The 11118-nt window shown below is 34.6% G+C and overlaps 1 protein-coding gene across 1 annotated transcript in view; it reads right to left on the bottom strand.

Moving 5' to 3' along the window:
• LOC108736218 overlaps positions 1–9844 on the bottom strand; it is a 20517-nt gene extending 10673 nt beyond the window's left edge. The window contains exons 1-6 of the mRNA XM_018468567.2: positions 9733–9844; positions 9559–9666; positions 7709–7815; positions 7472–7638; positions 6588–6862; positions 6249–6353 (exon numbers count right to left, since the gene is read on the bottom strand). Of these exons, the coding sequence (XP_018324069.2) occupies positions 6249–6353; positions 6588–6862; positions 7472–7638; positions 7709–7815; positions 9559–9666; positions 9733–9798 (828 nt within the window). The 5' untranslated portion in view covers positions 9799–9844. The remainder of the gene's footprint in view (positions 1–6248; positions 6354–6587; positions 6863–7471; positions 7639–7708; positions 7816–9558; positions 9667–9732) is intronic.
• Between the last annotated feature and the right edge of the window lie 1274 nt (positions 9845–11118).

The raw sequence follows: 11118 nt of genomic DNA, 5'->3' as shown, positions 1-11118 counted from the left end.
ATTTAGTTGGTGTATTTGTGCGAATAGTCATCTCTCTACATATATCGTTTATGTTATTTTTTCGTTGTAACTATTGTTGTCGTTGTTTTTGTTGGTGTTGTTGTTGTTGTTATTGTTGTTTTTATTGTTATCTTTCAACGAAATGGTCCGAGAAGTCTTAAATTCTCAGAGTAGAAAACTTGTTTGGAATGTTATTAATTATTTTCAAAGAAAGAAAGAAACAAGTAGAGAAAACATCTCCGTTATAAACATAGCGGCGGAGGTTTTGAACATTAGCTGCAGAACCGTATCCCGGATACGAAAAGAAGGTGGAACTTGTAAATTAAAAACAGATGTATTATTTTGTAAAAAAATATTTTTTTAAAATAAAAATAAACAATAACGCATTCATTTCTCATCAATGCTGACTATTTTTGAAGTCGATTGACCTCCTCTAATTCGAGATAAACTTAATTAATATTTTTAGATGTGTGGGTATGTATGAATACAGACTCATTCAATCTGTTTTGATGTACAATCGAAATTATATAAATATTATTGCATTGAATTATCCTAGATCTTACAATAACTTTTTCACCATACTGTAGCACCACTACTACCTTAAGTCGATCCTGTAAATTTGCTCATTTAATGTAGGTACAGACAACAAGACAAGCACGTTTTCAACCGTCTCATTCTATTCGATTGATCCTTATGAAACGTAGGTGCAGGTCTCGACGCAGCTGTGGAGGAAGGGTGTCTAGAGAATAAACACAGGATATCTTCCGTTTGTAAGAACGAGAAAAACGATATGCCTTTAGTGTGCATTATTTATTGGGGACTTTGCCTTCTTATTTCGACTATACTATAGGAAAAAAATACACAAAATAATGTTAAGAAGTTAGCCAACCATGACCTTCATAATCTAAAAAATCATTAAAATATTCTGACTTCAGCTATTAACCAAAAAATTTGTTCCTGAATTTTTTCAGATTTTTCGAAGTAAGAAGTTGAGCAGGATAATTTTTTTTGAACAAACATGTTTTTACGATAGGAACATCCTATCACAACATCAAAGACTAAAAATTTGGTGAAAGGGGTTTCAAAAAATGTGTCATTCGAATAGATACTTAATAATAAAAATCCAGGGTAAGGCAATTTTGACTTTCTTTTCCCACCATAGCCTTTATTGTAAAATTCAATTATACGAGCAAGGTCTAATCTATTCGCAACGGTAAAAAAAGAAGTTTTCTTTGTTCTGTTTTTATAACGTTAATTAAGTTTAAGGATAATGAGAATAATTACAGTCAATAGCAAAAACGTAAATGCGTAACAATAAAAAAAAATTTTGTTCTGTGATATTTACGTTCAAGTGGAACTGATACTATTATCGCAACCGGAAATGTGTGTGTATGTATCATATGCTCTTAAAATAGTAATTAGCTTTTGATAATTAAAAATACGAAATAAAAGACAAGGTTAAATTAGAATCTTGTCATCATGTTTCCTTCATCAAGTGCATGAAGAAAAAGAAATTAAGAGATAAAATAGCATAACCGCTCGATTGAAAAGTAGTTTTGGTAGACGTCCTATGCCTGTCTTCTAGAATGGGATTCAAATTTCGAGCAATTTTAGTGTATGGATGTGCGTGTGTGTACTGTGTAAGAAAGGAAACGAGCCTTGGAAATACCTCAAAGATGGCGTGGAAATTTGTCCATAAAAATAATTTTTTTGTTCCTTTTGTGTAATCACATAGTAAAGTGTAATTTAAATAGTACTGTAGAGATAGAAATGCAGGGGGAAAAGATTAGTATTCTTAGATTTGCAGATGATAGCAGTATTAGCATCTAGCAAGGACGACCTAGAGATAGCTTTAAATAAAATGGAAGCGGTATTGACAAAACAATATTGTATGAAAATACATAAAAGGAAAACAAAAAGTAGGGAACGAGTGGATATAAAGATAGGAGACGAAAAATTAGAAGAAGTGGCCGATTGTGGATATCTAGGAAGTCAGATAATTCAGGACGGAAGGAGTAGTAGGGATATAAAGTATAGGATAGTGTAGGGTCGAGTCAGCTTCGATAAAAAGAAGTTACTTCTATGCTCGATTAATTTACAAATTCGAAAAAGGTTGTTAAAGGTGTAACTTTGGAGCACGGCGTTGTACGGGTGCAAAACATGGACAGTGGGCGCGGCGGAAAAAAAAGGTTAGAAGCGTTCGAAATGTGGTGTTATAGGCGGATGATGAGGATAACGTGGGTAGAAAAGGTTAGAAATGAGAAGGTATTGGAAAGAATAGGAGAACAGGGGCCTCTATGGAAGTCAATAAGAAATAGGCGAGATAGGTTGGTAGGACACCTTCTCAGGCATGAAGGTCTAGTCAGAGAAATATTAGAGGCAGAAACGGAAGTTTGGAAGGGTAGAGGTAGACCTAGATTAGATTACTGTTCGCAAATAGTTAAGGATGTGGGTTGTTCTAGTTTTAGGGAAATGCGAAGGTTAAACTGCGGATAGGAAAGAGTGGAAGTATGAGTCCAAGCAGTCTTAGGACTGACGACTATGATGATGATGATATTTTAGTCAATCGAGAAACGGCATTGTTTACGTTTTCCATCAACTTTTTTGTCTCGTAAACACGCTGTTGTCCCCACCATGCGATTCCCTATTACATCTGGTTGACACCCTTTTGTTTGTTAAACTTTAAAGCTAGTGTTGCTTAAATCTGCCAGTAATTCTATTTATTAAATACTTTTAAATATTTTATCACAATAAATGCAAAAGTTGTTTACTCAGGCTCAGAAATGGTTTTGTCTGGAATTAAATTGTCTAGTTAGGAAAGTTTGTTGGCGTTCTCGAAAACAGAGTTTGAAAGCTAATGCGGAATGTCAACATAGCTTGTTCAAACTACATTATCCATTTATATTTGCATAACAAAATTTCAGCTATAGTTCATTCGGCGAATATAGGCCTGTAGTCCATAAACTACATTTCGAATTCTACATGAAAATTGGCCGAAGCAGTTTTGAAGGACTGGGTATACCTCCATTTCGCCAAGGCGCGTTGCAATAGCTTAAATGCTTTGTTGTACCTAATACATTTTTTTATACACACAGGTCAGTTTTATTAAATTACAACATGTATTTTATGAGTTGTAAATTGTTTACAACAAAATCATTTGTGCAGTTTCGTTAATAGCTATTACATTCTCCATACATTCCTATAATTTTAGAAGCACCTTGCAGAATGATTTACAAAATGATTGGTACAGCTCTAAAGATACTCCACCCCTTCGTAATGGAGTTTCCTTCGTAGTAATAGACGATATTAACTCTATCATAATTTGTGATATTTTTTTAATATGGTTGTGGTCAAATTACAAATTGTAGGTGTTTTTATTTACCTATGTGACATAGTCATTATAATATTATTATTAGCGTCACAAATGCTCTCTATCTTCTTCAGAAGTAATGTGTCAAAGAGAGTTAGAGCCTATTACCGTGTTAAAACTAGTCGTAGAATTTATGTTCGCAACATCAGTTGTCCTGCAGAGTGAGACAGATGCTAGCTAATATTTTGCTTAGTGACTCAATGCTTTTACAACTTAAAGCTGCATATTCGTCGAATGAAGTCTACATAGCTTTAGTTGGTTCCATCCTAATTGAGCGGTATGACTTAGAGGTTTAGTTCATTGCTTAGCATCAAGGAGACATCGGTTCGATTCCGAGTTCGTCTGCCTTGGTCCATGTTTTTCTGTGGTTTCCTTGGATCACTTAGGTAAATGCTGGGGCAGTAATATCCCACAGATAATCTTTCATTCTCTTCTGTCTTCATTTCGTCCGTTTCATCTTTCTCACTTGAACCATCACCCACCCATTCCCACGTTTCCTGAAAAGAGACTGAAGAGGGCCTTCCGCCCTATCTTCCGGCGTAGTCTGGAGGGACTGTCCGCCCATCAGTATTAGTGGCTAAGCAATGGACTAAATCTCTATGCCATGGTGTTCGGTCAATATAAATATCTGTACATTGGAGTAAATCACTACAACATGAAAGATTTTAATAAAGAAAAATTATTTGTAAGTGTTTATGCAACTAATGAAAATACGTCTGCTATATATCTATATACCTTTCTTTTGCATTCCAGAAAACGTCATAGTACGAATAAAGCTGTTGCATTATTAACTGTTGATTCAGACATATGTCAGGTAATGTAGACCAGAGGATCAATGTGCAGTTGTTTTTCTTAACGTTTAGTTAATTTACATTGCTTTTCGATCTATATATAAGGTGTTTTTGAAATAAGTAGTAAGCTTGCTGGAGGAGATAGGGCACATACAGCAAGAAATTAAATAAATGTTTGAAAATATTTGAAAGCACAGGTAATGGCTAGTCTGCTCCTGATACGATCACACAGTGAATTCAAAAATTCAACAGCGCATTCGTGCATTTTTTTTGTATTTTTGTACTTATGCAGTTTTTGTTATTTATTAGATTAGATGAAGTATGATCAACCACATTTATGTTACAGGCAGTTTAGCAGTTTTTTGTTTTAACGTTGTAAGCTTGTATGTATATATGTAGTCAGGCGAAGTCACTGAAGGTAGGCCAGTGTAAAATAGTAGTATCGCATTGACCAAAAAGTTAGTTTCTAGACGAATAGGCACGTGATCGAAAAAATGCTGAACGTTTTTGCGCAACTCAGAAATAATTTTGGTAGACGCCTCGAGGCCTGTTTATTAGCACGGGATTCGAATTCCGCACAATTTATGTAGTGTAGGTACATACGTATGTGTGTGAATTTAGTAGTGTTGCAATTAATTCTTTCTAATGAGAGAACAGGGCTATTCGCGAACCACACGTAAAAAAAGGTAATGCACCTTGACAATACTTCAATGGTGGTTTTGAAATTTACAATTAAAATTACCTATCCAGAGGGTGTTGATTTACCTATTAATGATCACGTGACGGTATTTTTTTTTTGTTTTGTGTATGTCGAAGTGTACTTGAATAATGCTGCACACTATCAACGATGAACAAAGTAATTTTTTAATTAATTTTTGTCGCAATGTCTTATTAAGTGTAATAGAGCAATAGTAGTAAGCTATTGATATTTACATTATTAGTTAGTTGGTCCATAACCGTCACTGTGTACATTCTCCATCGATGTAGCTGCTTAGTTGTTATCGGAATTTCTCTGTAAGTTCTTTTGGTTTTCTTACAAATTTTTGACGTGACAACGTCTTATAATTCAATGGAGCCGGCTGCACGCACGAAAAAACATGACTCATGCGGCGTTACCTCGCTCTGAGGAGTTCCATTTAAGGCTTGAAGTGCAAGCGAGAGCGCGGAACGAGCGACAAAGAGGCACAATCGGCCTCCGCGTTNTTATTCGATTAAGCTAACGTGCCTATCACGTTGAGGTTGGCTACGCCGGGATTCGTTTTCAGCAAGTAGATATCCACACAAGTGGACCTTGTTGGAGCATACGTAATCCACTCTATTCACTTTTGCCGACATATTTTAAGTGTTTGTATCTTTACTTTGCTGACTTGTTGTTCGGGTTGATGTTCATTCTACTCATATACAGGGTGTTTCTGAAATAAGTGTTGAGGTTTGGAGCAGCAGCGTAGGTTTGGAACAAAAACATTGCAAATAAACCACAACAATTTGCAATCCATAGCTGGTGCTGGGCGTTATTTGGTAACGTACATGTTGTGCAACGAATTGCGACAAGAACAGAGAACGTTGAATGTAAACAATGCCGGTTGCCCAACGCCTAAAGTAAACATAAACAACTGACCGTTTATCGGATCCGGGAACAACCCCAGTAAACCTAAATGCATGGGAACGTACACTACAAAATTGTTCAAAATAAAAACAAGGCAAACTTGAAGATATCTTCCAAAATTATATCTAGCTTGCACAAAAATGTCCGGCATTTGGCAAATTTCGTTTGTAGCGATTATCATAAATGCTAATGCAATATTAACACGGTAGTATTATTATTACACAAACAATGTTGAAAACCTTTTGTTTCTTGTATTTCGTATTCCTACCAAATGGTATGTAGTTAACATAAGATTATACGTTAAGTTTATGGTTGGAGTTAAGCGCTAAAAACCGGCGGGTATGATAATTAACTATTCCTTTACTGCCTTATATATTTTACGTATGTAGTATACATAAGTAGATAAACATTTTACAATAGTAATAATATTTTATTTGCAATATTTGTTTCAATGCTGAAGAAACGTTTAAGAAATAACAACATCACTGTTGGCTTCAATCCAATCTAAAAATGATGTTACCCTCGAATAGGCAGATGGCTCCCCAACTTCACAACCATTAGAGCTCGTATATGATGTTACACCCACCTGTAACAAACACAATAAGGAATAGCAGTGTTGTATGTCAGTAATTATCATGATGATTTTATTAGATTGTTGGTTCTCGTATGTCTATTTACTTTTAATTAAAAAAAAAAGAAAAACAGAGATACAGTGAGTCTTTTGCAGAATTACAGAACTATTTTTGTAAGCACAAGAAAAGATATATTTTCTTTTGTATATATTGATTGAATGTTATTAAAAATATGTGTATATATTTACCAATCTTCCATTGATAACAAGTGGTCCGCCTGAATCTCCAGTGCAAACCCCTTTTTTGTTCGCTCCTCCAGAACAAATTATTTTTTCTGTAATGTCCCAAAATATTTGACCACAGACGTTGGCTGGTATAATGGGGAGACTGACATATCGCAAAACATTGCTGATAGTATCGGTGGAATCAGAATAGTATCCCCAACCACTTGCTACTGCCTCAGATCCCACGAAAGTTTCCGAAACGCTAGCTCTACTGGGAAGGGCAATTATTTGAACGTACTCTGAAAAATTGAATTATGCTTGGTAAAAAAACAAACATAAATTACGGAGAATTTTTTTAAGGTTAAATTCAATGTATTAATGAGCTAATTTTTGAATTAACCTTACCCACTGCAGTTAAGCTCAAATTAATGAGGAAAAATTGTTGCTTCTGTAATTCACATGCCGGGAATCGAACCCTGGTTTTACGGATCAGTACTCTACCACTAAGCTATGATGAAGTGACAGAAGCAACACTGACGATACCTAAAAGTATAGGCTGCAGAATCGTCGAACCGATGTATAATCAATTTTTGTAGGGTTAAGTTCAATGCATTTCTTCATTAATTTGAGGTTATCTGTAGTGGGTGAAGTCTATACAAATATTAACTCACAAGTGAATAAGTATTTGTAAGTAGAATGGTTATACAAAATGGTGGGCCCAAAAGTTGAATTTTTGAAAAGGCTTTCTTACGACGACTTTATTTTAATTTCTTCAAACTTTGTGATATAAATATAGTAACAATTAAATAAAACAAAAAATATAGATGAAGCCGACGATATGCTACCCGTCGAAGTTTGTTATACTTAATTGATATTTAGCATAAAGTTAAATCAATAAAAGTGCTTACCATTGAGATTAGCTGGTGTTGGAAGATAGACGAGGCCTAAATCATTCTCTAGTATTTCTCCGTCATACTCTTCATGTACTGTGAACGTTGTACTTGTAATGCGTTGCTGGGTAGGTTCAGTTTCACGATAGTTATGCGCCCCCAGAATTACTTCCGCCGATATAAGACTGATAAAAAAAGAACAAAAATCGAGATGTGACAAAATCTAAAGATAACAATTAACAGCAAATGTCATACCCATCCACTAAACAATGTGCAGCTGTTAATACGTATCTTGTGCTGATTATAGATCCTCCACAGAAACTTGTATCGGCTTCATCCTCGTAATAAAGGAGCATAGCGGCCTAAAGAAATAAAAAACGTTTATTGCTGTTAGAGTCCTATTCATCGGTTCGTTTCACTCAAAATTCAGTTTCTTTTTTGAAATAATAGTTTCTTTCATAATCAAAATCTTTTGTTTCGATTTCGAGAAGGATTTGTCTTGTGCATATACGTAAAAATAGTGTTATGAATGGCACTGTAATAAATATCAAGATTAAAGGTGTGCAGAAATTGGTCAGGGTTGATAGCAAGAAGACTGTCATAAAGTCATATATTGTGATGTGCACGTCCGTTAAGAGCCCAAAGCGTTCAGTTTTATTGTCCAATATATGTTTAAACTTTCACTCTGAAATGGGTCAGATGGTGAACTCTTAGAGCTTTTGTATCTACCAGAGCCACCCCCATTTGTAATGACCAATGAAGCTTCTAATCCATAATATTTAGGAAGGGATTTCCACACTTCACCCCCTTCGCTTTTAGCGCGAATATCCACCCATCACTTTGGAGGTGGACCACTTACTTCGACGGTTTTCCTCCCCAAATACTCCCTTCTCCCCACATACTCAACCCTTTTCCCATCTCAATCCCCTTCCCAATCTCAACCTTTCCCTCAGGGGATGAGCAACCTTGGGGTTTATCTCCCCACTCGAGGAGGGGTTTTAGTCGGTAATAATCCGATACTACCCCCTACTGGGAAGTGTCTTTTGGAGATTTCCTCTCCTCGAGAATAATCTAAACACAAAAAAAACTCCACCCCATTATTTACATATTCAAGTTAATTTAAGCTGTAGTTTTTCGTGTTCTAACACAGATCACATAATGCAGAGACAGTTAAGATAGTTTCAAGAAAACGGGTTCGATGTACATAGTCCAAAATTCAAAAGCAAATTATACGTCTATGCGTTCTTATCTCAATAACAAATAGCACCGCTGAATAGTTTTGGTAATGCCGCTTTATTCTGCACTACTAATAGTTAGCAGCAGGATATTTTCTGATACGAACCCTTACGAGGCTAACCCCACCCGAACAATTGCAGAGCAGAAGTTTACTTCGAATTTGTTCACCCCAAACTTTTATATCTCTTAAACTTAAATCTGTTCCTCTTAAATTTTGTGCTGTAAAACTTCTACAATCTCCCTAGAAATTTATGCCCCATAAATCAAACAAATATTTGAAACTATCCAAATCCTTCCTGCCTAAAATTTTGCCTTTTCAAAATTTGGGTTGTTAGAAATTGGGAGTGAATAACCTAAAACGTGAAGAACAACGAAAAACATTTTGGATCGATATGACAGTTTCAACTGCTTCCTTTTGAAAGCAAACTCATAAATTTCTTTTGACGTGACAACGTCTTATAATTCGATGGAGCGGCTGCACGCACGAAAAAACATGAATAAAAGTTGTAAAACAATTGCTCCAAGCACATTCGTACTTGTAAAAACTATGTACATTGGAAAAAAAATAAATAAAAATTGACATAATTGTATTTATGCGTACAAATAAATGTAACTTGATCAATTCAATTGTGATTTCCATTTACCCTCCTTGTCTATATCCATACAAAATATCTATCAAACAAATAAAATTAAAATTTTCTTTTGAAAAATGAAACCATTCCATCAGTATTTTCTTATGATGTTGTCACGTTCAACTATTGTCAGTAAACCGACTTTACAGACAACCGATTTTTTTTAACACCATATGTAGGGATAGAACTGACTAACCTCTAAAAAATTTGATCAAACAAATAATTTTCGGTGCTTACTTGGTATGGTATAGAGTTTGGTACAGCTTCATTCCCTCCCACGATCCTTGTGGTATCATCAGAGGATGCAACAGGTATAGTTTTAGGCCATTTTCTGGTTACATGAGCCTACAAAGGACACAAATATTTAAGTCGCAACTGATTTAGATTTACAAATGAATATCATTGCTTTACCGTCACTAAGGAAAATGTGATGAAGATTAAAATAATTTCCTTCATTTCTAATCGTGGCAAAAACATTAGTGTATAGCTCTTGATGGAATCTCGCTTTATAAAGTTATCATTAAAGTGCTTTTGCCGATAAAGTCCTTGTTACCGCTTATTGTTCAAGCTGCATCAATATGATAAATGATAAGTTTACAAATCTCTTATAAAAACATGTTCCTCTAATTAATGTTGTCTAAAAAAAATCCAAGATGGTTTTGCTGATCAATTTATAATGCAAAAAATTTTACTTGATGACTGATTTGTAAAAAAATTGTAAGAGATTACTTAAATTTCTCAGAACTAAATAAAAGATTAGTAGCTAATAATAATGTAATAGATGTACTAAACCATACGTGTGCTATTTGATTTGGGTAATATGAAGCAATGCTGTCAATAATAAGTATGGCGTAAGAAATTATGAATATGAATATTTGAAACTGAATTTACACACTATGAAATTTTATCTTAGTTTATTTTAATTCCTCCTGATTTTTTTTTGTATAATTTATTTTTAATGTGCTCTCAAAACAAGAAGTCCAGTGATGATAAGTCTGGTAAGAATGGAAGGCACCTCACTGGGCTATTAGTTCATATACAATCATAATTCTAGCAACAGGATTCTGAACTATAGTATAGTCGAAATAAGAAGGCAAAGTCCCCAATAAATAATGCACACTAAAGGCATATCGTTTTTCTCGTTCTTACAAACGGAAGATATCCTGTCTTTACTCTCTAAACACGCCTCCTCCACAGCAATAAAGTAATTGTTTTTCTAAAATCTCATAAAGGCAACGTGGAAGTTTATATTTATGACAAAAATTGAAAGATTTTGTAGATAGCATATACCTATGTACTTAAAGTTTACTCAACGCTTCACACACGTTCTCTTTAATTTTAGTAGAAGGAAGTCTTAATAAAAAGGCGAAATGTCGCTTAACTATTAATGTGCATGATTGTTTTTAATTTCTGCTTGATCATTTCTTAGTTTCTTTTGTAAAAATCCATCGTTAGTTCTTTTTCAATTATTTTTCGTTTTTCCAGAAATACTATACGCGAGGAGCAGGTACAGAAGCTACACAGAAAAGGAAGCTAAACTAATTGATGAGGTCCTTAAAGAGAACGGCCTGGCCGATATAAAAAGGACATACGCTATTCAAGAGGTAATACCCTGCTCATTGTAAAAAATAGTTACATTCATGATTTAATAATAAATCTGTTGGAAATGTGCCTGAGTTTTTTTTAATCAATTCCTTCCGTTTTTGAATAAAACAAAAATTGTACGTGAATTTACCAAAATAAAAGTAAAATAGATACATATGAATTCGTTTGTTAACGCACAATACAGAGAGATTC

The sequence above is a fragment of the Agrilus planipennis genome, unplaced genomic scaffold (genome assembly GCF_000699045.2).
Source record: "Agrilus planipennis isolate EAB-ADULT unplaced genomic scaffold, Apla_2.0 scaffold114, whole genome shotgun sequence".
NCBI lineage: Eukaryota > Metazoa > Arthropoda > Insecta > Coleoptera > Buprestidae > Agrilus > Agrilus planipennis.
Note: the sequence above shows the minus strand (reverse complement) of the source record. Positions and strands in the feature narration are given on the sequence as shown.